Source organism: Bactrocera tryoni, unplaced genomic scaffold (genome assembly GCF_016617805.1).
Source record: "Bactrocera tryoni isolate S06 unplaced genomic scaffold, CSIRO_BtryS06_freeze2 scaffold_25, whole genome shotgun sequence".
In the NCBI taxonomy this organism is placed as follows: domain Eukaryota; kingdom Metazoa; phylum Arthropoda; class Insecta; order Diptera; family Tephritidae; genus Bactrocera; species Bactrocera tryoni.
The window spans coordinates 30,735,121-30,762,551 of NW_024395977.1; the positions used below are offsets into that span (position 1 = coordinate 30,735,121).

General features: G+C 40.8%; 2 protein-coding genes across 4 annotated transcripts; one reads left to right on the forward strand and one right to left on the reverse strand.

The window, feature by feature from the left end:
* Positions 1–5,759: 5,759 nt before the first annotated feature.
* Positions 5,760–21,737, reverse strand: LOC120780437. 3 transcript variants are annotated; one of them, XR_005705864.1, is made up of 2 exons: positions 18,167–18,210; positions 5,760–6,066 (listed from the first exon to the last, which is right to left on the reverse strand). XR_005705864.1 is itself a non-coding variant. In XM_040112713.1 (2 exons), the coding sequence occupies exons 1-2, from the start codon at positions 21,735–21,737 to the stop codon at positions 6,008–6,010; spliced, it is 525 nt and encodes a 174-aa protein (XP_039968647.1). In that variant the 3' UTR covers positions 5,760–6,007. The 3 variants fall into 3 exon arrangements, 1 of the variants encoding a protein (XP_039968647.1); XR_005705865.1 differs by lacking the exon at positions 18,167–18,210 and adding an exon at positions 17,824–17,938; XM_040112713.1 differs by lacking the exon at positions 18,167–18,210 and adding an exon at positions 21,272–21,737.
* Positions 13,951–14,677, forward strand: LOC120780439 (mediator of RNA polymerase II transcription subunit 21). Its single transcript, XM_040112714.1, has 2 exons — positions 13,951–14,037; positions 14,094–14,677. Exons 1-2 carry the CDS (start codon positions 13,996–13,998, stop codon positions 14,484–14,486), a joined length of 435 nt encoding a protein of 144 aa, XP_039968648.1. The 5' UTR covers positions 13,951–13,995; the 3' UTR covers positions 14,487–14,677.
* Positions 21,738–27,431: the final 5,694 nt, after the last annotated feature.

Below are 27,431 nucleotides of genomic sequence, written 5' to 3' on the forward strand. Positions count from 1 at the left end.
CACAAACTTTGTAAAGACAACCCCGAAATTTGTGCCAATTTAGAAAATTGTTCATCTTATACTTGGGCGGATCACCTTTGTGAAGGAGAGCTGTTAAAACCAACAGATCTGTTGAGGGAGCATATGAGAGCCTAGCAAGCAGTATTTGACGACGTAAATGGTACTGATTTGCATATATGTATGCACAAATTATGTTTAGAAGCACTTAGATTTAAGTAATTTTGTAAAATGTAGTACGAAAGTAAAATAACTATTTCTTAGAGCTAGAATGTAGGATTCGTTCCTTAAATAAAAACTTAATTAAAAATATGTACAGGAAAAAAATAAAATTAAAAAAGACAATAAATTGATAAAATGAAATACAAAATATTCAATCTTTTTATTTGCATATATGAAAACAAATACAGCAAAGAGACAAAATTAAATAATACAATGAAATGAATTTGTAGGTAAATGTTCACTATAAAATAATCACTTATATTGATATCTTTCAATAATATTCACTTATATGCAAAGAAAAACAAACAAATGAAAATCAGCTGATTATAGGTTGGTCAACCGTGACGTAGATGCGCAAAACGAACGAAATTTGAACTCATCATTGCGCAATCTTTGTTTCTATTATTCTTGATCAGATAACAAATTTGAGACAAAATTTTGTGACTAGAGACTGTGTTGTGATTAGTAACTAGTCACAAATTGAGACTTTCAGCCCTATTCTGAGAAAACCTGACAACCGATTTGTGAGGTTTATTTTGCTCAAACCTCACAAGAAAAGACCGCAAAAATCTTACCACATGAGGTGAAAAGCACTTTGCTGTGAAGCAGCTTACAAAAACAAACAAGACAAGATATAGAATTAGACAACCAAGAGAAGTGAGTAATTCTGCAAATTCATTAAATTTAGTGCATATATAATTTCATTCCTTCGTAGGATTTCAATATGTGAAAGAACACCTCAGGAGCAGCTGTAGCATTACAGAGTATTATTTCAACATAAATATCTCTTTATCATCAGATGTATTAAATACATACATACATATTTAGAAATAAATAATAATTTTTTTATGTCTGAATTATTTAAACATAAATATGTATTTCCGGTCCGTGAATGTCGCTCAATTCTGAATGTGGTGAAGGAAGATCCGAGAATAACTGCATCAACAATTGCACGTGATGTGCAAGAAAGGTTCGCAAAAAATATTTTGGTCGTTACTGCGCGAAGAATTTTGTGACGGGCTGGGATTCATAGTAGGGTAGCAAGAAAAAAACCTTTTGTTTCACGGATTAATAGAATAAAGCGAATTGTTTTTGTAAACAAATATATAAACATGCCAGATGAATTCTGGAACAACGTGCTTTTCTCCGACGAAATGAAATATTGTGTATTCGGTATAAAAGAACGTAAATTAGTGTGGCGTAAGCGAGGTGAAGCTTTCAACCAATGCAATCTTTATTCAACTATGAAACATGGAGGTGGTGGCCTGATGTTCTGGGGTCGTATGTCAGCCAGTGGCCCTGGCAACTGGGAATTTGTAGAAACAACAATGAATAGGCATATTTATTTAGACATTTTAAAGCGTAATATGCGATCGAGTGCTGAAAAATTGGGATTGCCAAACAGGTTTAACTTCCAACAAGATAATGATCCCAAGCACAGAAATCGTACGGCTTTGGCTGCTCTACAACGCCCCTAAACAACTATGCACACCTCCAGTCACCAGACTTAAACCCAATCGAGCATTTATGGGCACTTTTGGAAAGAAGGGTACGTAATCACGCAATATCGAGTATACAACAGCTCTAAAATTTTATATTAGAAGAGTGGTCTAAAATAACACCTCAGGAGACCAGCAAACTAGTAGGTTCATTAAAAAAACAGATAGCAGAGGTCCTAAAGCGCAGTGGATATCCAACTCGTTATTAAGAGACAAACAAAAATTATATTTTACAATGTAACGCTTTCATATATTTAGTGCTTGTAGACTTTTGATCGCTTGTATTGTTACGTCGAATAAGAAAAGAGCCGTTAACTCGCCGGTTTTCAGAACACGTGCAAAGAAACTTGGCGCCAGCATTCTACATTCAATTCAGTATAAGAGAAATACAATTTGAATTTAAAAATTAAATAAATTTTGTAAATATTTTGAAATTAACATTTTTATATTGGCTGCTTGTAGACATATCACTCTGACTGTATATTTATTCGATGCCTTGGAAGAATAGTTCCTCCATTCTATTTCAATAAAATAATTGCAAATTTCTAAGGTTATAGCCGAGTTAACAACAGCGCGCCAGTCGATCCTTCTTTTCGCAAGGTGACGCCAATCGGAGATTCTAAGCGAAGCAAGGCCCTTCTCCAACTGATCCTTGTAACAGAGTGGAGGTCTTCCTCTTCCTCTGCTTCCCCCGGCGGGTACTGCGTCGAATACTTTCAGAGCTGTAGTGTTTTCGTACATTCGGACAACATGGCCTAGCCAGCGTGTCCGCTGTCTTTTAATTCGCTGAACTATGTATGTCAATTTCGTCGTTTATCTCGTACAGCTCATCGTTTCATCGAATGCGATCGCAGAACCTTTCTCTCAAAAACTCGCAACGTCGACTCATCAGTTGTTGTCATCGTTCAAGCCTCTGCAACATATAGCAGGACGATGATAATGCGAGACTTATAGTGTTTGGCTTTTGTTCGTCGAGAGAGGACTTTACTTCTCAATTGCCTACTCTTATTACATATTACCCAAATTTAATAGATTTTCAAAATTACTTAAGTTTCTTGATTGTCCATTTCTTTACTTTGCCTTGTCTGTTTTTGTAAAACAGCAGGGTCTCAGCAAAGTGCTTTTCAACTCATGTAGTGAAGTTTTTTTCTTATTGTTTTCTCTCGGAAACTCGCAAAGGCTCATCAGATGTTGTCATCGTTTATACCTCAGCACCATATAGCAGGACGGGAATAATGAGTGACTTATAGAGTTTTATTTTTGTTCATCGACAGGGGACTTTATTTCTATATTGCCCACTTAGTCCGAAGTAGTACCTGTTGGCAAGAGATATCCTGCGATGGATTTCGAGGCTGACGTTGTTGTTGGTGTTGATGCAGGTTCCGGTATAAAAGAAATTATTTATAACTTCGAAGTTATGACTGTCAACAGTGACATTGGTGCCTAGTCGCAAGTGCGACGGCTGTTTGTTTGATGACAGGAGATATTTCGTCATGCCCTCGTACACTGCCAGACCCATTTGCTTCGCTGCCTTATCTTTTCTGCAGAGAGAAGAACTAACGGCGCGGTTGTCAACGATATCAATATCACCAGTATACGCCAGCAGCTGTACCCTCTTATAAAAGATTGTACCTTCCCGGTATAGATAGTTTTTTTCTCCAGCAGCAGCTTTGAAATCGAAGAAGAGGTGGTGTGTGTCGATTCTTCTTTCCAGTGTCTTTTCCAAGACTTGGCGCACGGTGAATATCTGGTCGGTTGTTGATTTTCCAGGTCTAAAGCCACACTGATAAGGTCCAATCAGTTTGTTGACGGTGGGCTTTAATCTTTCACACAGTACGGTACAGTAGATCAGTGTAATCTTTCACACAGTACATATAGAACCTTATTTGCGATGTTGAGAAGGCTAATCCCACGGTAGTTGGCGCAGATTGTGGGGTCTCCCGTTTAATGGATTGGGCATAGCACACTTACATTCCAATCGTTGGGCATGCTTTCGACAGACCATATTTTACAAAGAAGCTGATGCATGCTCCTTATAAGTTCTTTGCCGCCGTGTTTGAATAGCTCGACCGGCAATCCATCGGCCCCGTGTTGTATGTTCACTGCCATTCAGCAGGCTGGAGAAGTGTTCCCTCCATAATTTACGTATGCTCTGGGCATCGGTGACTAGATCACCTTTTGGGGTTCTACAAGAGTATGCTCCGGTCTTGAAACCTTCTGTAAGCAGTTTATCAAGCTCTTCATACTCACGCATTTCGGCCTCTTTCTTTTTCTGTCTGCAAATGCGTCTCGTTTCCCTCTTCAACTCTCGGTATCTATCCCATCCCGTACGTGTTGTGGTCGATTGTAACGTTGCGAGGTAGGCAGCCTGTTTTTTCTCCGCTGCGACACGGCATTCCTCGTCGTACCAGCTGTTCTTTTGCATTTTCCGAAAACTAATGGTTTTGATTGCAGCTGTATGTATGTGCCCACAGTTATCATCCGAGGCAGTTAGTAATCTTTCATTTGGAGTGTTTTTTAGGTGACGCATCCCGAACCCAGCGCACAACCGTGGGGAGGGGATGTTTCGCCTTCAAACGGATGTTCTTAGACAACCCAGACGATACTTGGTCAAAGACCAAAAGTCGTATTTAAAAGAATCGTTTCTGACCACTCCCAAGAAAATTACCAAAAATTTGTAAAAATTGATAAAAAGGAAAATTCAGTTTGTGATACTAATATATATATATAAATTCTAATATTTAAAAGATTATCTGAAACAATTACCAAAAATGTGTAAAATGATTATAAGAAGGAAAAGAGCTGTATGATTTTGAAGCTCTCCTAAACAGCTGAGTGTCATTTTAATAATAGTTTCATTGAATATGGGTAGAAGATAGATTGTGGTTGTTAGCTGACCAATTGTTACAAAACCTTTTCTTATTACAAAGATATACCAACACGTTATTTTTAAATCTGCACCATAATGATGTTACATCATAAAACATAAAACTCCTTGTTTTTTTATTGAAAATTTGAAAAACAGCTGTCAGTGTTGCTTGTTTTTCATTCACAAGAGATTAAAATCGGTCATTTTTTAACAATGTTGGCAACGCAAATGCAGCTAACTTTCTATAATTTTGATTATTAAATCAGTTAATCCGGATTAACGCCGCCGTCTGTCAAGCCCAAATAACTTATCGACTAGTTTTCTGTAATTCATAGATAACCATAATATTAATAAAGAAACAAACTATTTTCAATAACATATGGCTAACGGAACCAATAATGAATAAAACGGACGCTGCTACTCGAAGAGTAACAGATAGTTTTCTTAAATAGTTCACAAAGTAGAGCAACAAAATATATGTAGCATTTGCGCAAAAGCATTGAGAGAGAGAGCTAATCACACCGACGTGTAGTGAAAGAGGAGTAATTGTTACTTTTTTCCCGAGAGTAGATCAAAAGTGACCTAATGGATAACGAATGCATTGATTATTGATAACCTATCGGTGATCTATTACCTTAATTTTACCCGTTTTGTAGTGTACAAGGGTGCTTACTTGAGTGATCCTGTGGTAAGTGAACGCCGAATCACCTAGTGCAAAAATGTATCAGAGATAAAGAGGTGTCCAACTCCTCTCTCATTGGAAGTTAGAGAATAATTGCTAAACGTCAAAATCTCCTGAACTTTGACAGTTGATCGAGTCACGATGTTTTGACGTTTAGCAATTGGAAATGAGCGATGGCCAGATTGAAATCTTACCAAACAAAATATGTAAAATATGTCAAGACCACTTATAAAAAGATGTAAAACAATGAAAATTAAATAAATTTGTGAAATTTAAAGGTATTTGATGAAACGTTTTGTAATTTGAAGCATCATAGTATTATTTTCAATATAAAATTATTAAAAACATTTAATGATTGAGAGCTAACAAGCTTAAATCGTTTTAGTGGGTATTGAAAGGTCAAAAGTCAGTTGTTCTAATATACTTTAATAAGATGACAAACTATTTCCATATAATAAATAACCACTATATAGTATATATATAAATGTTGGGTATTTTAATTTAAATGCCCAAAGATTTTTACTTTTCCCGATCTGGCCATAACGGAAAACGTTATAAAAAACGCTACTTTTGAGGCGCTCTCACACTGGAATAAGTTGGACATCCCTTTATTCCTGAATGTATTCTGATCGAATCGAAAGCGAAACCGCGACCGTTTCAGCCAAGCATCAAATTCAACGCACCGCTTATGAATTTACAAAAACAATTATAAGGCAAGAACCATTTGTTTTTCGCTTTTTACAATGCTCCAACGTAGCTGGGTTTGCCGGTTGACGAAATTTTGGGTAGTATTGAAACTGAAAAGAGAGAAGCGGAACAACCGCAATTTTATTAAGTAAGTGGAATTAAATATATTAACATTAAAAAATATATATTATTTTTATCTTAAAACTACGATTTTTGTAGAACAAGTTAAAGAACATATAACAGTTAGTTAAGAAAACATTATTTAAAACAAATTAAAAAAAATTAAAAAAAATTACTGTCTCTAATTTTTTAGATAAAAGCTCTAGCTACAAGTGTGATAATATTATACTATAGAGCGTTTTGAGAAGATGGGTTTTTAACTTAACGAACAAGTTCGTTCCTCGCGAAGTGAGTATATTAATTATTACTTAAATTCAGGCAATTGAAAAGTTTTTATTTACAGCCGAAACGGAAGTCGCTCTCGATAAATTGGATATTTTTGATGCAATACAGATCTCAAGAGGTATGAGTATCTTTTAACGATAATTATAAAGTTTTTCTTATACACTTTATTTGATTGCTATAAAGATATTAAATTTTTGTGAAAAGTATTGAAAGAATATGTTCCCATTCCAAAAACGAATGATGGTATTTTATAGCACTATGTTAACTCTAACAATTCTATAAAAATATTTTTTTTCTAAAGGTACTTTTCCTACTATTGTAGATAGTAAGCGGTGTGCTCTGAACACAGCGGAGTAAACCGACGTTGAGTAATACCAAAACCTCTGATGGCGTACACCGATGATATTGATATCATTGGCCTCAACACCCGCGCTATTAGTTCTGCTTTCTCCAGAAAGGATAAGGGAGTGAAGCACGTGGGTATGGTAGTGAACGAGGGCAAAACGAAATATCTCCCGTCATCAAAGAAACAGTCATCGCACTCGCGACTAGGCTTCCACGGCACTGTTGGCAGTCATAACTTCGAAGTCGAGAACAATATCATCTATCTTGAACCGTGATCACCATTCATAACTTTGAAGTCTAATTTCGTCGTGCGCCAGTAAAGAAGAAGAAGTGAAAGATCGTTAAATAAAGAAAAGGGAACTATAGCAAAAAAGAAAAATATCAGCGAATTTTTGATATATTCTTATTATCATATGGCAGCGTTTCATCATAATGATATTTACTACGAGTGTAAAAGGTAATTTTTAAAATGTAGACATCTAACTTTAAAACCTTAAAAAGTATAAAATGTATATTTGTTCAAATGTTTACAGTTTAATTTAATAAATTTAAAGTGAAAAAGATGCGTAAATTATGTTGAATATACTGAAACTTAAAATTCTAATATCTCGTAAACTAAGCGTTTGCGGCACCTATAACATTGTATATTTTTTAATCAGAATGAATTCCTCTTTCCGACAGTATCAATTTTTATCACTAAATATTACAATTATTTTAATAAATATTAAACGATGTTAATTTTTCATTGTGAAACACGAATGTCTTCAACGACAGTGCGGATATCATAGATTAATGAATAGAATAAATGTAATCTAAACACTTAAAATTTTTGGTCGTAATATGATATATGGCAATATGGCCGACATGTTTTCCGGTAGCTCGATCGGGTGAAATCCATGTTGGTTTGTGGATACGCTTGTTGTAGAATAATATTCCACCTAAGTTCCTAAGCCATACTGACCAATCGAATTGTTGTTGTGATTTTGCCCCTATAGGCCCATCTGATTTCACAGAGGCCGCAAAGTTGCTAGCGCTGGAACTCTTTGTAGAATTTGCATTAACTCTCTTACACAACAATATTATTTAATTTTTAATTATATTTTGCAGATTATAAAACTTTTCTGCGGTGAATATTTATTACAGTTAAAAGGATCGGGATGGAATAGATAACGAGAGTTGAAGAGGGAAGTGAGACGCACTTGCAGACAGAAAAAGAGCCCGAAATGCGTGAGCATGAAGAGCTTGGTAAGCTGACCGACATGGGTAATGCTCAAAAATTCTACGAACAAATGCGGCGGCTTACAGAAGGTTTCTTGACCGGAGCTCTTGCAGAACCCCCAAAGGTGATCAAGTCACCGATGCCCAGAGCATACCTAAATTATGGAGGCAACACTTGTCGAGCCTGCTGAATGGCAGTGAACGCACAACGCCAGGAGAAGGCGAACTCGATTCCCCAATCGATGACGATGGAGCAGACGTTCCATTGCCCGACCATGAAGAAGTTCGAATAGCAATTACCCGCCTGAAGAACAACAAAGCGGCGGGTTCCGATGGATTGCCGGTTGAGCTTTTCAAACACGGCGGCGAAGAACTGATAAGGAGCATGCATCAGCTTCTTTGTAAAATACGGTCGGACGAAAGCATGCCCAACGTTTGGAATTTAAGTGTGCTCTGCACTATCCACAAAAAGGGAGACCTCACAATCTGCGCCAATTACCGTGGGATAAGCCTCCCACGGGAAAGCTCCGTCAGGATCGGGAAGGACTTCTCCGTGCCTTTCGATACCAAACGAGGTTTCCGATTAGGTGACTCCCTATCGTACGACTTCTTCAACATGCTGCTGAAGAAAATAATTCGAGCTTTAAAACTTAATCGAGCCGGTGCAATCTTTTCTAAGAATGTACAGCTGCTGGCGTATACCGTAGATATTGATATCATCGGCCTCAACACCCACGCCTTTAGTTCTGCTTTCTTCAGACTGGACAAGGAAGCATAGCAAATGGGTCTGGCAGTGAACGAGGGCAAGACGAAATATCTGTCATCAAACAAACAGTCGTCGCACTCTCGACTTGGCTCTCACGTCACTGTTGACAGTCATAACTTTGAAGTTGTAGATAGTTTCGTATATTTGGGAACCGGCATTAACACCACCAACAATGTCAGCCTGGAAATTCAACGCAGGATAACTCTTGCCAACAGGTGCTACTTCGGGCTGAATAGGCATTTGAGAAGCAAAGTCCTCTCTCGACGAACAAAAACCAAACTCTATAAGTCACCCATAATTCCCGTCGTGCTATATTCTAGGGACGATGACAAGCCTGGACGAAGACAACAACTGATGAGTCGACGTTGCGAGTTTTCGAGAGAAAGGTTCGGCGAAAGATTTATGGTGCTTTGCGCATTGGCCACGGCGAATATCGTATTCGATGGAACGATGAGCTGTACGAGATATACGACGACATTAATATAATTCAGCGACTTAAAAGACAGCGGCTACGCTGGCTAGGTCATGTTGTCCGAATGGACGAAAACACTCCAGCTCTGAAAGTATTCGACGCCGTACCCGCCAGGGGAAGAAGAAGAAGAGGAAGACCATTCTCACGACAGCCGGTTATACGCACCGGAATAGACTCGGATTTCATCCGACCAAGGGCTGTTTTTTCGGCGATCTAACCCCGTTTGGATCGGTAAGTGTTAATTTGTGTGTGTCGGCATTGGAGCAATGCCTTACAGCAGGGTTGCTCCGTATCCTTCTGATTCGTCTAGGCATTGAGTCCAACCCGGGCCCGGAGGAATTTTTCTACTGCGGCTCCATCCAAACTCCACCTCGGTCAGGTGCAACACATGCAATGGATGGAGCCATCTTAAGACCTGTTCTCGCCTTAAGACTCATAGGGAGTGGACCACGCGTTACGTGGCCCCATGTTGCCTGCGCAATACTGCGACACAAGCCTCTACGGCTGTGCAATCTGCATATAGTTCGCGCGCCGCGCCGCCACTCAATCCGAGTGGCCAACAGAGGACCTCCACGGTCCCCAGGAGCTCAATCGGGCAACCTTCATCCCGCTCCAATCCTCGTGCGAGAACCAACCAGCAGCTCTCGATCCCCCGCACAGTCTGTGCCGTGTGTCAGACTGTCATACGCCGGAATATTACATCCGTCAAGTGCAATTCCTGTACTGGCTGGTGTCACTTTTCGGCGTGTTCCGGCCTGCGCACCGCACGTGAGTGGAGTGAATCGTACGTTGCCCCATGCTGCAGGAGTCTGCCCCCGTACCTCACAACAGTGGCCTCGCCTACCAACACCCCAGCGCAACAACCGCCCCTGCGGGTTCTACAGCTGCAACAACTACCACCCACACGTCACTCTCTCACTCCCAGGATCACCCACGGACACCCGCGACAAACCCGGCTACTTCAATTTAACTGCAACGGACTCCAGAGAAAGATCGAGGAGATAGTTGCACTCATGAATCGGGAACGTGTATCGATAGCTGCGGTCCAAGAAACCAAGCTAAACAGCTGCTCAGATCTTCTGAGTTGTGCCGGTTTCAACGTATTACGTAAAGATCGCGAGCGAGATAATGGTGGTGGCCTAGCCTTCATATTGCACAACACCGTGCAGTATCGTCTAATTGATGAAGACATCGACCCCAGGGATACTACCCTAGAATGTCAGGGTATAGCTATCCAGTCAGGCGATGTCGAGCTCGAAATATTTACTATATACATCCCCCCAGTTACATGTTGCCCAACAGGATATCACCCGAATATAGGTGCGCTACTTTGTGGTGAAACCATTTGGTACTAGGCGACTTTAACGCGCACCACGATCTTTGGCATTCCTGCCTGTCAAACGATCGTAGGGGAATGGAGCTGGCGGAACAGATTGACGATTCGACATTCTGCACAATGAATGACGAAGCCCCCACAAGAGTTATGGGCACCTGTCATAGCTCGCCGGATATTACCATTGCTAGCGGTGGTCTGATAAACAGCATAACCTGGCAACCTATGCTAACTCTCGCATCAGATCATCTGCCCATAATTATTTCGATCGATAAGCCTCCTGATTTTGTTCCGTGGACAACCGCACCTACTTTAACTTTAACAAAGCTAATTGGATCGGCTTCACAGAATTTACTGAGAGCACCTTCAACGCTCTACCTATTTTTATGGACGTATACGTTGGCGAACGTCAATTCCGCAAGGTGATCGCAGCAGCTACCGCTCGCTTCATCCCGGCTGGAAGAATAGCGGAAATCCGCCCCTATTTCCCAGCCGAAGCAGCCGTTTTAGCTAATGATCGCGACACCTTACGCCATGCCGATCCCGGGGATCCCCGAATAAGGGATCTCAATTTGGAGATTCGGCGTATGGTAAACCGACATAAGCGGACGAAATGGATAGAGCACCTGAAGTCCTGTAACCTTAGCGTCATAAACGCCCAGATAGTTCGTGGCCTCAACCAGAAACCACCCTGCGAAAGAACGATCCTCGTAGCGTTGGACCTGTCAAAAGCTTTTGACACGGTCAATCACACAACGCTACTGCAGGACATCGAAACAACTACGCTCCCTCCAGGGCTAAAGAGGTGGACCATGAACTATCTGAGCGGTCGCCAGTCATCCGTACTATTTCGAGGTAAAACATCTAAACTGAGAAGAATTAAACAGGGGGTTCCGCAGGGTGGTGTCTTCTCCCCACTACTGTTTAACTTCTACATCTCGAAACTCCCACAACCACCAGAAGGAGTTTCCATAACCTCGTACGCAGATGACTGCACGATATTGGCGTCGGGCAATGGAATCAATGGCATGTGTTCGAAGGTAAACAGCTACCTCTCCGACCTTTCTCGTTTCCTCACTTCACGAAATCTCACACTTTCCCCCACCAAATCCACAGCGACCATATTCACAAACTGGACGAAGGAGTATAGACTTGAGCTTAACATTGCAGTCGACGGCGTCAAAATTCCGACTGTCAACAATCCTAAGATTTTAGGTGTAACATTCGACAGTCTATGCTCCTTCTCTCCTCATACCACCGCGATTATCGCCAAAGCACAGAGCCGCAACAAAATCCTCAAGTAGCTAGCCGGCAGCACATGGGGAAAAGACAAAGAAACGTTGTTGGCAACATACAAGGCAATCGGCCGGCCGGTCTTCAATTACGCAGCCCCCATATGGTCGCCTGGATGCAGTGATACGCAGATGAGGAAACTACAGACCTGTCTAAACACTGCACTCCGGACCACTACAGGATGTCTTTTGATGTCTCCCATTGAACACCTCCACTGTGAGACGCTTAAGCTCCCAGTTAAGGAGCACAATGAACTCCTCTCCAAGCAGTTCCTGCTGGGATGCTTTCGCAGAAATCACCGCTGCAGTCATCTGCTTGGAGCGGAACCGCCTCCTAGGAGCATCAAAAGGTCATTCCTGGATTACGTCGACGACGTCGTACAGTACGCCGACCGGACTTCGGACGCAACTAACTTTCGACAGGTACTGACCGCCATTCACTGCGGAGCCATCAACACCTTCACCGACTCCCTTTCCGTGAATGGCGTTCTTGGAGTCAAACCAGCACCCATCTCAGACGAAGAGCTCCAGCTGCCGCGAGAAACGCGTGTGACCCTTGCGCAACTTCGTTCTGGATACTGTAGCAGGTTAAACTTCTACTTATCCAGAATAGACCCTGACATACCAAATGTATGTCCTGCATGCAACGAGTCTCCGCATGACACTGACCACCTCTTTGCATGCCCTACAAACCCTACCCATCTAACACCCTCCTCCCTTTGGTCCGACCCCGTCGAAACAGCACGATTTTTGGCCTACCGTTAGATGACAACGACGACAACACAAATGACATTTACCTTCCCAACGGGGATTAGATTTCCGTTAAAACAACAACAACAACAACACGAATTGATAATTTAAAGCAAAAACATTTTGGGGCCGGCTTTAGTATACCATCCCACGATTTCAGGGTTAAAAGTGGTATGGTTGGATAGTGCTGATGCTCCAAATTAAGAATAAATATAATTATTGCTGCCGTAAACTTATAGTTTTCCAGATATTTGCATTTAAAGTTGAAAATTTTGCAAATATAATTTTGCAATTTCCCGACTTATGGTTAGTTTTTCTTCCGTATTATGCACTTTTTATACACTTACAATTCACTACAATATTTCTACATATGTATTTTTTATTAATATGTTAGATATTTGCTTAAAATAAGCATTTTATATTTTACATAAACATTATTACTCGCACAATAACAATAAGTGTTCCGTGTTTTAAAATAATAAGTAATGCCATATCAACACATTTATCAAACGAATAAAAAATAGGTTTATACCCCAAATACATAAATCAGAATCCCTTTTCTTGCTATATCATGAGTAAAAAGCAAAAAAAAAGTTTTGGATCGGCCAGGGTTATTTTTTTGAAGCGCAGCCGAAGGCCGCCAACGCAAAAAGGAGTTTTAATCGTAAAAACCTGACACACCCAGGTGTTGGTCGCCCAGGATAATTTTTTTCATGCATTTGAGTTTTTTTATTTATTTTTATTGTTTTCAATCATTTGTGATATGGTAACACTTATTATTTGACAACACGGAACACTTATTGTTATTGTGCGTGTAATAATATTTATGTAAAATATAAAATGCTTATTTTAAGCAAATATCTAAAATAATAATAAAAAATAAATATGTAGAAATATTGTGGTGAATTGTTATTGTATAAAAAGTGCATTATATGGAAGAAAAACTAACCATAAGTCTAGAAATTGCAAAATTAAATTTGCAAAATTTTCAACTTTAAATGCAAATATCTCGAAAACTATAAGTTTGCGGCGGCAATAATTATATATATTCTTAATCTGGAGCATCAGCACTATCCAACCATACCAATTTTAACCCTGAACTCGTGGGATGGTATACTAAAGTTTCCCCACATTTTGCATAAAAAATTTCACTTTTAACAAAATATTAAAATTTCATTGAAGTGAAAGGAATTAGTATGGCCATAACGAACTTGTGTACATGCAAAATGGACAACTGCGTTGTTTTGTGTACATGCCGGCCATTGTGTTGTTGTTGGTTCTCAAAGTGTACATGTAGTAAGATGCAGAACGACGTTTCTAGTTCACTGTCGTGCTGCTGCAGTCTGTCGTGCTCTATGTGTTCGACACTTAAAACAATATTCCACATTTACAAATGTAAAGAAAGATATCGATATTTTTTTTACATCATTATTAATCTTTACTAAACATAAAGAAGACATGTCTGACCGTTTAACTCAATTGCAAGACACAGTTAATCAAGTAATATTGGTAATCTATTGTATTAAAATTATTTATAAAGTTCTGTTGCTTTTCAGCAAGCTGAGCATTTTTGCAACGCGATTGGCATAATTCAGCAGACTTCGTATCCAAGCAAGTTTTTAAATTTTGATCGGATGGGCTCTCAAACTCCCATAAGAACCAACACTCAAGAAGATTATGCTCAGCTTTTTGCTCAGCTGATTTCACGTTGTGCAAAAGACATAGATACACTAATTGAGTCATTACCGAATGAAGATAGTTCAACGGAGCTTCAACATCAAAGCCTTCGTAGACTAGAAATTGAAAATCAAGAATCTGCCAAAAGGCTTGACGACATTGTTCAAAGTGGTGAACTTTTACTAGAAAAAATACAAATAGCGCTTGAAGACATTGCCCAGGCTCAGTTAGAAATGCACGTATCGTCCATCAATCGCTTTAATTTGTTCTAATATATGAAATATTGAAATTTAGTTCTTAATATACATATCGTCACCTAAAATGCAAAATAAAGTAACAACATTTTCGGAAATTTGGTAAATTTAAAATAGCATCCCCCGATTTCGGGGTTAAAATGAGTATGAAAGGATACAGGAGGTCGTCCAGTAGTTGCCGCTAACTAATCGTTTTTGAGATATTTGCATTTAAAGTTCATTTAAAACTCGCGTTTCTCCGATTTATAAAGAATTTTGCTCTTATATTTTTAACATTTATATCCACTAACACCACTAATTCGTTTCTAATCACTTATTTAATATTAAATAGAGCACAATTCCGATTTCTTTGGCGCCGCGATTTGAAGGTACCGTTGGAAAGAGAAGGGCCTCCTGATTAAAAAATATATATTAGTTTACGAGATATTCGACCTAAAAGTTCAAAAATTCCCAAAATTCGAATATTTCAACAAGCTATTTTACCACATTAAACACACTACTCACATTTTTCATTTCAAATTAAATAATTTAAACTATAAACTTTTAAATAAATCCACATTTTACACTTTTAACAGTCTTTACCGAAGAAATCTTTGTTATAATAATATCTATCTATCTATGTATCTATGTATATAAATAAAAATGAATTGTTGTTCGTTAGTCTGATTAAAACTCGAGAACGGCTGGGGCGATTGAGCTGATTTTGGTTTTAAAATGTTTGTCGTAGTCCAGGGTAGGTCTTAACGGTGTGCAAATAAGGAAAAATTGCGAGTGAGATATTGTAAGACGACAATTCCATTTTCCCATATAAAAGTTGACTCTAATATATAAAAATAAGCCGGGTTTGCCTTCCTGACGCTATAACTACAGAACGCATGAACCGATTTCCACGGTTTTGCATTCGTTAGAAAAGACTCGGGGCTCAGTGAGGTTTATAGCAAAGAAAATTCAATAAAAATTCCAACAGAAAAGCGGGAAAATAGAAAAACAAAAAAAAATGTGTTGGTAAGCGCATAACTCAACAACGCCTGGACCAATTTGGCCAATTCTTTTCTCTAAATGTTGCCGGAGGTTCAAGGATGGTATTTACGGAAAGAAACTTTCGAATAATTGCCGGAAAACCCTAAAAATAGCCCTTTTTCCCATACAAACGAATGAATGTTTGTTTGTTAGTAACGCTTAGAGAACGGCTACACCAATCTTGATGAAATTTGCAGAGGTTGTTCGCTGTGGAACGGGGAAGGTTTGGAAATAAAAATACCTTATGGTTTTCATGAGGAAACGTCTGAAAATTGGATAATTCCAAAAAGTAACATTTATCCATACAAATTTTGTTTTCAATTTTTGTCTATTTTGTTTTTCAATACTTTGATTTGTCAAATATTTGAATCATTCAATTTCGGTCGCATGCTTTTTTATTCCGGCTATTCAAAAGAAAAATTATTGAAAATTATTCAGTGAAAACTTTATGTTTCACATAAAGTGAACAATTACAGATTGAAATTTCTTATGAAGCCACGAAGAGGTCGCGCTAATATCGGTCGGCGTTCTTTTTGCCATCAACGTATGGCAGCCCAAGACACAAGAACGACTTCTCCCAGGATGCGATGACATACATGTATAATTATGGAACGCGGTCAATCAGCAAGCGATCGTCACGATGTCACAGCACGACTTTTCAAACAACAGCAGCGATGTTTGATGGACTTTATCTTGAAGCAACATATGGTACATACATATATATGGTGCTGTTAGATGCTGGATGTATTCTGTTGAGTAACAAAAACAAAGTTAGACGGACGCACACATTCTTCTTTGGATGGTGGATGGTGGTTACACCAGATCAAACTGATGAACTCATTTCTGCGGAAATTCCTGATGCAGAGAAAGATACAGTATTATACCAAGTGGTGAAAACTAATATGGTTCATGGACTTTGCGGACACCACAATCCCACTTCGAGTATACAACAGATAAACAATCACAATATATGCACAAAACGCTATCCAAGTGCTTTTCTTTCGGAAACTCAAACTACAAATGATTGATATCCACTGTATAGGCGTCGCTCACCAGACGACAATGGCAGAACATTCAGCATTCAATTTAGAAGAATGAATATTGAAGTTGACAACACATGGATCGTATCATATTCGCCATTATAGTATAATTCACAGCAAGGCCAACCAGTAGATTGACATCCAGGTGTGTTCTCAACTAATGCATTAGGACGAATTTACACAATCCACCCGAAAAACGACGATTGTTTCTACCTTCGGTTGCTATTGATTAATGTACGCGGTTCAACTTTATTTGAGTCATTGGGTACTGTGAATGGTACGGTGTGTGCAAATTTTGGAGAAGTAAGGCAGAAATTACAATTGCTGGAACATGTTAATCACTGGAATGAAAATGAAGCTCGCACACTTTTCGCTATAAACATTTCGACAAATCAGCCTTCAAATCCGCGTCAATTATGGGATACGAACAAAAAAGACATTGCCGAAGACATTTTACATCGTCTTCGCTAAAAATTGGAAGTGGGTCAATTCCGGTGGTTCGATATCAATTCCATCTGTCGTTTATCAATTCACAAAAGATGAACTCATCACGAATGTTCGGAAATTGGCCAAATTATTGTAACTACGATGCCTTAAGTGCACGCGCAATGTTAGCTGCCATAATACCGATGTTGTTGACTTAAACTGGAAGATTCAAAGTCAAATTTCAGGAGACTTGCGCTCATGCAAATCGATCGATCGTTTTGACAATGAAGACGACGCCGTGAATTATCCAGTGGAATTTCTAAATTCTTTGGAGAGGCTTGGTATCCCACCGCATCATTAGCGTCTCAAAGTTGGATCTGTCGTTATTATGTTCCGCAATCTGCGCTATCCAATACAAGGGGGAGAATGCTTGATTCTACGAATTCCTTTGAGTTCTAACGATTTGCCATTTCAGTTCAAACGTATTCCGTTTTGAGTTAAAATTGCATTCGATATGACAATCAACAGGACACAAGGATAGTCGCATAGTGTGTGGCATAAATTTGGAAATAAAACCATCTTTTCTGTACATCGGAACAAAAACCAAAAAATGTTGTCAAAACACATAATTTCACGCAGGACAACGGCTGCGGGGTCAAAGAGCGCTTCAATGAAACGGATAATTTGCGGACACGTATAACGCTTCGATTCAGTATTTACTTTGGATTCACTTTCATTTACTTAGAGAAGTTCAACTAAATAATACTTAATTTTTGTAATCGAAATGAATTCATTGCTGTTGTGAAATAAAATATAATTTTTCCTTTTCAAATATAAAACAAAAAAAAATATTCTTATATTTTAATCACCTAACGAAATGTTACATAAAACGAAGCAATTTGGTGGCGAAACGGAGATCGCCGGGTTTTCTAGTTATATAATAATATTTTTGGCGGAGGGGTAAAAAAACCGAATTTCCGTATAAATGAGGTATGTGCGAATAGGGGAGCTTCTCCACAGAAGATATATCCAAAAATAATATAAAAATAACTTTTATTTTTTAAAATAATCACGATTAAAAGTTAAAAAATTTGCACTAATAACACATGGTATTTCTCTATGTTTCACCAAATTTTTTCACGTTTTTCACTCAGTATATTTAAATATACACTCTAAACATTCACATTTCACTTTTATTTTGGTATATTTTACCTAAATTTATTAATTTAAAAATCACTTAGCACACTCATCGTTGAAAAGGTTAGATTGTTCACAATTATGAGGAAAACAAGCCTTGCCACATCTTAAACAGCAAATATGTAGGATTTTTAACAATTTTTCTTTGTTTGCTTTTTCGCGTGATTCTTTTTTCTATATTAACTATAAAAAAAATTCTGTCTTCATATGTATATGTGCAATATGTGATTTATGTGACTGAAGTACTTTCGCGTTCGGCTGCGCTTTAAAAAAATAACCCTGGTCGAGCGAATACCCGGGGTGACTGAAGTACTTTCGCGTAGTACTCCTTTCTGCGTTAAAATAAAAAAAATATATTGAGTTTCGTTAGAATAGAATAGAATTTAATTGAGGTATGCACTGCGACCTTGGGTCTATTGTGCCCTCTCCTAACTCACCGGAACTCATCAAGCCCCAGCAAATCTTGCTGGGAGCAAGAGAGCTGATGTGATCTCTATCCGGAAATATGGTTCCAAGGGCCTTAGACCTTCGTCTGCAGACTGCGATGCAGTCGATTAGTAGGTGCTCCGGGGTTGCAGGTTCCCTGTCGCAGAACCGGCAGTTAGCGCAAGGGGCAAGTCCTAGGTTGAATAGGTGCCTTTTCAACTTGGGAGGTTGATTATCGACCTAAACCTATTAAGGTTGTACCCCCCTATTAGCAACTTGGCATGCCGCATGCCATGCGCCCGTTGCCAATGACCTTCTCTGCCCACTCTCTCTTCCTTACGGAGCAGCTCCTTTATAGTGTGGGGGCCCACCCCAGTGAACGGTTCGTGCCCTACCATATTTGTGGAAGCTGCGGAGCGGGCGAGCTCGTCAGCCAGTTCATTGCCGGCTATGCCTCTATGACCCGGTACCCAAATTAGGTGTACTTGGTTCAATTCAGATAGGCTGTTTAGCCGTTCTTTGCACTCCTGTACTAGCAGCGATTTGATCTCGTAAGAGGAGATCGCTTTTAGTGCCACTTGGCTATCGCTGAATATGGTTATTCGCTCATTTCGATAGCCGCGATGGAGGTTTATCTCTATACACTGACTTATGGCCAAGACTTCGGCCTGGAAGATACTGGGGAATCTGCCCCTCGGTATGGAAGACCTTCAGCGCCGCCGTTAGGCAGGTTCGCATAGCGCCCGTGATGCAGACGCATGCTAGCCGCTGAAGCTTCGATAGTTCCATCACCACCGAGGCCCGTGCCGCCACAGAGGCCCAGGACACCGCTCCATATGTGACTATCGGTCGCACAATCATGGTGTACAACCACCTGACAATCCTTGGCTTGCAACCCCATGATTTTCCTGCCAGCCGATTGCACACCATTAGTGCCTTTGTCGCCTTGACCATGCTGCTTCCACCGCAAAGTGGAATCCAGCGTGAGACCAAGATATTTTACCTTGCTGGTCATCTCGATCTCTTTACCCCCAAGAGTGAGGTTCCTAAGCCCGGGTAGGGATCTTCGCCTCGTGAACGGGACGATGGTGGTCTTCGAGGGGTTGATACTCAGTTCAACTCCCTGCACCACTCCTTTGCCAGATTTAGACCTCGTTGCACTAGGTCACAGAGAGTGTCCTCGAACTTGCCTCTCGCTATAATCACTATATCGTCCGCATATCCTTGGCAGCGGACACCGTTGTCGGTTGGAAGTGCTAGCAAGTCGTCCACAACAAGGCTCCATAGCAGGGGCGATAGTACACCACCCTGCGGACAGCCTCTTGTTGTGCCGAGACGAATCTTAGTGCCCCCTGCTGTGGTTTCAGCAACCCTGGTGCGCAGTACCGCCTCTATCCATCTGCGCACCGGTGCTGCCACTTTCCTACCCTCCAGTGCCGTGGCTACACTTCAATGAGATGTGTTGTGTTGTCAAAAGCTCCCTCGATATCCGAAAAGGCGCATAGCATAACTTCCCCTTTCTCCAGTGAACTCTCTATCTCGGAGGTCAACTGTGTCTGTAAGCATGCTGAGCCGCATGCAGGGGTGCAGTATTCAGCTCCTTCGACCTTAAATGATGATCTATTATCTTCTCCATAGTTTTCAGTAGGAAGGAGGTTAAGCTAATTGGCCTAAAAGATTTAGCCAAAGAGTAGTCCTTCCTACCTACTTTCGGTATGAAGATTACCTCAGCTGTCCTCCATGATTCAGGAATGTAGGCCAAGGCTAGGCTCTCCCTCAGCAGCCTAATCAGGTGTGGGATCAGGATCTGCTCACCCTGTTGTAGAAGCGCTGGGAAGATGCCGTCCACTCCCGGAGACTTGAACTTTTCGAACGAGGCCATTGCCCACCTGATAGAATCCGCAGTTAACAATTATTTAGCAATAGTCCAATCAGTGAGGGATGGCCTGTGTTCAGTTATGGGCAGACCCCGGTAAACCGGAATAGTCTCCGGAAAGTGAGCACGCAAGAGCTCTGTAGCTCTGTCCTCCGCGCTGGTCGTGAATGTCCCGTCATTCCTTTTGATGGCTAGCACTGTGTCCGTCTTCCCTTTAGCCAAAGCTTTGTGCAGCTTGGCAGCTTCTGGTGTGGAGAAGACGTTTTCACAGAATCTCCTAAAGCTAGCCTGTTTAGCAGATCTCTTTATTGTACAGTGTCAGATTGCTCCTATACTCTTCCCAGACCCCTGTACGTTTAGCCTTATTAAATAGGCTGCGTACCTTCTTCCTTAGGTTTGCGAGTTTCCTTGTCAACCAGGAGCAATTGCGCTTGTCTGTGGGTACTCCTAAGGGGCAGCTGTCATTGTACGCGTTAATGATGGACCCGTTAAGCACGGTCAATCTGCTCTCCATTCCCGGGCCCGTGGCGCTGCTGTCAGTCTGCCCCACCCTCTTCAATCCCTCATTGACCGTGCTTCGAGGGTGCGTCTAGGAGGGAATAGCTTGACCCCTGCCCGCAGCGCAAACCTTACAATTCTATGGTCTGACAGGGAGGGCTCCGTTGAGACTCTCCACTGCGAGACCAGTCCGGTTGCAGGTTCATTACTGAGGGTGATGTTCAACACTTCCCTCCTGCTTATAGTTATGAATGTGGGTTCACACCCTACATTCTCTATCGCTAAATTATTGCCTACTACATATTCTAATAGGGACTCACCTCTCACGTTGCAGTCGCTGCTGCCCCATTCCGTATGGTGAGCGTTCGCATCGCAACCGATGATAAGGGGGAGCTTGTGCAGTCTGCAGTGCTCTACCAGCCTTTCCACCGCTTCCGGGGGTGCCGTTGCTGTCTCTCCCGGAAAGTATGCTGAGGCCAGGACGAAGTCTTTGCCCTCGGTATCCCTAGCCTGCACCGCCACCAAATCCTGCGTCAGAAACTCTGAAATGCAGAAGAAATCAATATTGCTTCTGACAACTATACACGTCCTAGGCCTCTCGCTAGAGAGGTGCCAGATTATCTTATTTACCTCCGTCTTGAGGCCCTGTACCTCTCCTCTATAGACCCAAGGCTCTTGGATCAGCAGTGTGCCCAGTTTCTCCGCAGTGAACCTGCTTGATATGACAGCTGAGGCTGCCGCCGCGTGATGCAGGTTCACTTGGGCAATTTCCATGTTGTCGGCCATCATAGAATGGGCTCGAGGAAAGAGAGATCCTCTACCCCGTCGTCAACCGCACTGCTGTCCATTGGGCCTCCTTGTCCGTCTAGGAGCGCCTGCGTTGAAGGTAGCTCCGTGTTCCGGCCATCTTCGGGGACGTCAGTCAGCCCTGCGGGAGCAAGACCGGACAGGCAGTGCCAGCAACGACAACTCGTCCACCTCCATCCTCGTTTCCTCCGGGGCGGACTCCGGCACTGTCTGGTTATCGACGCCCTTGTCCTGTGGAGTCGCAGGCGTTTTGGCTTCCTTGCTCCCGGTGTCAGCAGGCTTGTAGGGCCGCATGAGGACCGTGCTGTACCTGTAGGCGGAAGCTCGCGGCCCGGACATACTTATACGACTCGTCGATTATGTAGAGGTGTAACCTCCATCCTTCTGTGTCACCTAGCTTCTCTTTTTTGCTGCCGGCAACACACCAGGACGAGATACTGAGTCCCCGGTTCTGGTTCCTCACCAGGCTCAAGGCGCACTCGTAGGTCCTGTCCCCGCTCCGAGGGATGAACATTGTCGTGTTGTGCATGATTGGCACATCCTCCACCCTCTTCGCGCAGAGGACAGGGCCCGTCCAGTTTCCCAGCTTTGGAGCGTGCTCCCTCAGCCAGTTGGCGGACGATTCGTCCAGGCAGTCTACCTGCATCATACCTCCCCTGAAGTCGATGCCCAGGAAGGACGCCGTGTAATCCTCTCCTTTGGACACCTCGTCCATCAGGATGTCCTGAAGCACGGTGAGCTCATCCGGTTTCAGCGACTCCGCCGGGTATTTGAAATGCAGAACAGCCATGCAGATGCCTCTGACAGCATCCGCATATCCGCGCCGCCCCTCCTCCACCCGGTGAGGAGCCGGTCCAGATGGTTGGCCCCCGGCTGCCTTTGTTTCTGGGCCTCGCACCCTTTTGGATCGGGGGGCTCCTGCGGCGTGATTTGGCCGCTCTTCCTTTTCTCGGCTTGGGCGTACGTGCCCGCGGGCAGTGCCCTGCTGTCGCCCCGCCTTACGGTCAGAGTTGTGCTGACCGGGCCACGGTTGCTGTTACCGCTGCCTTGCGCGCGAGCTGGCACGTTTTTGTCGTTCCCCTTTTGCCGGAAATGCGTTGCTTCCTTGGCTCTTGCTCCTGGCTAGAGCCTTCGCTGCCTCCGGGGTTTTCCCATCACGGAGGTGCCGTAGGTACCACTTCATGGTGGAACCACTCATCCCTTTCCTGTGAGGATCATCGCACCCGCCGGGTTGGCCAGCTTCTGGCAGGGGGCGTTGCCCACCTCTTCTCCTCCTTCTCCTTCTTGCGCTGTCAGGCTCTGCCTGATGCGACTCGCTCGAGACCGACTCACTGCACCTACCGGCGAGGGTCTTGGCGACGTTCGTTGCTGCTATTGCGGCACCAGGCGTTACCACCAGGTGAGCTCCGCTGCAAGAGGGCACGTCGTCATCATCCTCCCTAGCGTGCTCGTCAAACAGCGAACGCTCCTCTGGCGTAAGAGCGTCGAGGAAGCTAAACTTTCGCCTAGCCCCTCGACCCCCCTTACCTTCCGCTGCCCCGATCTCCTCCTTTTCCACTACCGTTGTCCTTTGTCGTTGCCCTTGTCCGTCATCGAATCCAGTTTTTGGGTTTGTTTTTTTTTTTGTTGTTGTTGTCCATCTTGTTCTTGCGACCCTTGGCTCAACAGGGTGAGCTGTCGGGTCTATGTTCTGTCTGGGGAACCGCCACGCCAGAGCCCTTGGCGGTAAGGCCGCCGTTACTTCCCAATTCGGCCCGGTGTTGGGAAGGCTCCATTAGAATACAGCCACATTAACCTCTTGACTGCAAAGTTCCAATGGGCACGGGAGTCGCATAACACCCTAGATTAGGAGGTGGTAGCTCTTGGTTAGCGCACGCATGCGGCATCCGACATCCCGCGTGGTCCGTGCTTACCAGCACCAACCACACAGGATTGGGGGGCACCGAGTATGCCATGCGCCTAAGCCCCTGCACAGCGACGAGGTGCCTACCATTCGCAGAGGATGGACTTCCTCTTTCCAACGGTACCTTCAAATCGCGGCGCCAAAGAAATCGAAATTGTGCCAAAAATAATATAAAAATAACTTTTATTTTTTAAAATATTTACGATTAAAAGTTCAAAAATTTGCACTAATAACACATGGTATTTCTCTATGTTTCACTAAATTTTTTCACGTTTTTCACTCTGTATATTTAAATATACACTCTAAAGATTGAAATAAGTTCACATTTCACTTCTATTTTGGTATATTTTGCCTAAATTTATTAATTTAAAAATCACTTAGCACACTCATCGTTGAAAATGTTAGATTGTTTACAATTATGAGGAAAACAAGCCTTGCCACATCTTAAACAGCAAATATGTAGGAGTTTTAATAATTTTTCTTTGTTTGATTTTTCGCGTGATTCTTTTTTCTATATTAACTATAAAAAAATTCTTTCTACATATGTATATGTGTAATAAGTGATTTATGTGACTGAAGTACTTTCGCGTAGTATATTATTTTTGGATATTTCTTCTCTGGAGAAGCTCCCCTATTCGCACATACCCCATTTATACGGAAATTCGGTTTTTTTACCCTTCCGCCAAAGTAATCGGAATCGTGCCTTAAATAGTGCAAAAATAACTTTTATTTAATATTTAGTTCTTGTTCATTTTTTGTTCAGTAACAAAAGGGTTGCATTCTTACGTACATATTTTACAAAAGAACCGAAAGAAAAAAGAAAACATAATACTTTAATGACAGGAAATAAATAACAAAAAAATAAAACTAGTCGGAGCAACACATTGGCGTGCTCAGTTCATTCGCGTTGAACTCCTTTCTGCGTTGACGGCCTTCGTCCGCGTTTGAAAAAAATAACCCTTGTCGGACGAACACCTGGGTATCTTCAGTTCTTTCCCGTTGAACTTCTTTTTGCGTTCGCGTCCTTTGGCCGCACTTTAAAAGAATAACACTGGCCGATCCAACACCGGGATTTATCAAGATAATGAAAATTCTAAAAGATGTTACATTACTCATCACACGATATTGAGTTTTCTATTGACGGCATAATATTCCTTATTTAATTATTTTATATTTTTTGCTTGCTTGCAATCATTTTCTTATTGTATTAATAAATGGATTTCAACGAAAGGTAAATATGGAATTGAAGTTATTTTTGCACTAATTAATATAAAATAAATGATCAAAAACGAATTAGTGAAGTGTTAGTGGATATAAAAGTTAAAATTATTAGTGTAAAATGCTTTGTAAATAGGAGAAACACGCATTTTTAATAGTTGAATGTTTGAACTTTAAGTGCAAATATAACGACCCAAAATATACATCTTATCTTGTACGTGAAAGGTTGTTATGGAATTGAAAATAGCTCCATATGCCCCGCAGTCACCAGACAAGACAAAAGGAATTACAGCAAAAAAGAGAAATTTCAGTGAATTGCTCATATTTGCTTATCATCATGTGGCAGCGCTCCATTTCCTCATAATTGTTAGCACGATTCCGATTACTTTGGCGGTCGGAAAAAAACACGAATTTCGGTATAAATGGGGTATGTTCCGTACAGGGAGCTTCTCCAGAGGAGGAATATGCAAAAATAATGTTGCTAACACTTATATTTTTTAAAATATTCTCGATTAAAAATTCAGAAATTTGTATTAATAACGCTTAGTATTTCACAATTGGAGTACTCACAACGTGTCATAAGGCAGGGATGGGAACATTTTTAGCCCGGAAAGTTAGCAAAGTGCGCACGAGTTCTAGATGAGGGCAATATCAGTTTACGGAGGGAAGGACATAAAATGTTCGTCGCAGAATCAGGAATAAAGGATGTCCAACTTATTCCAGTGTGAGAGCGCTTCAAAATTAGCGTTTTTTATAGCATTTTCCATTATGGCCAGATTGAGCAAAATAATAATTTTTAGGCATTTAAATTAAAACACCCAACATTTAGTACGAATAAAAATTACTATATAGTGGTTATTTATTATATGTAGAAATTATTTTAATCTTTTTAAAGTATATTAGAACAACTGACTTTTGACCTTTCAATACCCAATAAAACGATTTAAGCTTGTTAGCTCTCAATCATTAAATGTTTTTAATCATTTTCTATTGAAAATAATACTATGATGCTTCAAATTACAAAACGTTTCATCAAATACCTTTAAATTTCACAAATTTATTTAATTTTCATTGTTTTACATCTTTTTATAAGTGGTCTTGACATATTTTACATATTCTTTTTGGTAAGATTTCAATCTGGCCATCGCTCATTTCCAATTGCTAAACGTCAAAACCTCCTGAACTCGATCAACTGTCAAAGTTCAGGAGGTTTTGACGTATAGCAATTGTTCTCTCATTTGCTGTAGCTACACGCATAATTGTACCAAAATTTAAATCAGATAACCTACTTCTTATTTTATGTTTGTTTAATTTCACTTTTGAAAAAAATTGTTCACAAATGTAAGTATGTGCTTCGAAACATAGATATAATTTTCGAAGCAAAAAGTTTCAAACCAGGTTATTTCTTTAAGCTTCTTTATAAAAAATAATTGCAATAATAACTTCAGGTTATGAACCACTGTTTCTTCAAACGCATATACACAAAAGAATCTTATGAGAGCGCAATGTAAATAATTACCCAACAACGCTTCTACCGCCCGCTTACAGTAGAATTTCCAACGACTTCGGGTTTTCCTCATAGAAACGACTCAGCTGATTGCTCTCTCACAACGCAGGGTTGCCAGGCTCGATATACTGTAGTAATTATAAAAATTGTCTTCAATATATTTGAAATTTTCTTAAACTAACTGAAAATCAGAATCGAATGCTATTATTTATAAATATATAAACTAGTTTTACTAGTTTGATTTCAGTTTTGATATTTTATATTACGAAAAATTATAATTGAAAAGTTAGATGTGTGCAAAACTACATATGCGTATTGAGTAATGGCAACATTGTTCGCATGAAAACGAGAACAAAACGCTTGACGCTCGTAGCGGAGGGAGAAGCGAAATACGATGTTTCTGCCATTAGCGTTTGTATTCTATTTATGTGCTTAGCCACTCTCAATCAATAATGCCATACCGCGCAAATATATTTTTATTTGATGATTTCTTATATTTTTGAAAATATGTGTTCCCTTTCTATAGCGCGTATTATTATTTTAATATATTTCCAGGCAACATAGATTTTTAAAATTTAACAGAACAATTATAGAAAAAAACATCAATTCTTTGAATATTTTGTTAAAACAACCAAACTGAAAATATCACAAATACTCGTATTAATATATATTTATATAAACATTTACATTAAATGGAACTGCAATATGTTTAAACAAAATATATATTATGTTCACAAGTATCTTTTTTTTATACTTATATGCAGATATATAAAACTGTTTTGCATATGTACGTATAAAAGCCCACAACTTGAGAAAAGTTTTCCCAATTGTAGCTAAAATTAATTTTTACAACTGGCATCACCACTATTACTGTTCTATCGCATGTACAGTGGTGTGGACAAAATAGGAACAACCATAAGGTGTTGTGAAGTTTTTAAATGTGCTGTTTTCTTATTATATAAAATTGTTTTTAGATCAGTGGCGCTCAACGCAATAAAAATCCAAACACGCGTGTTTGACTGATAATTCTGGTTCTGCGAAAAAT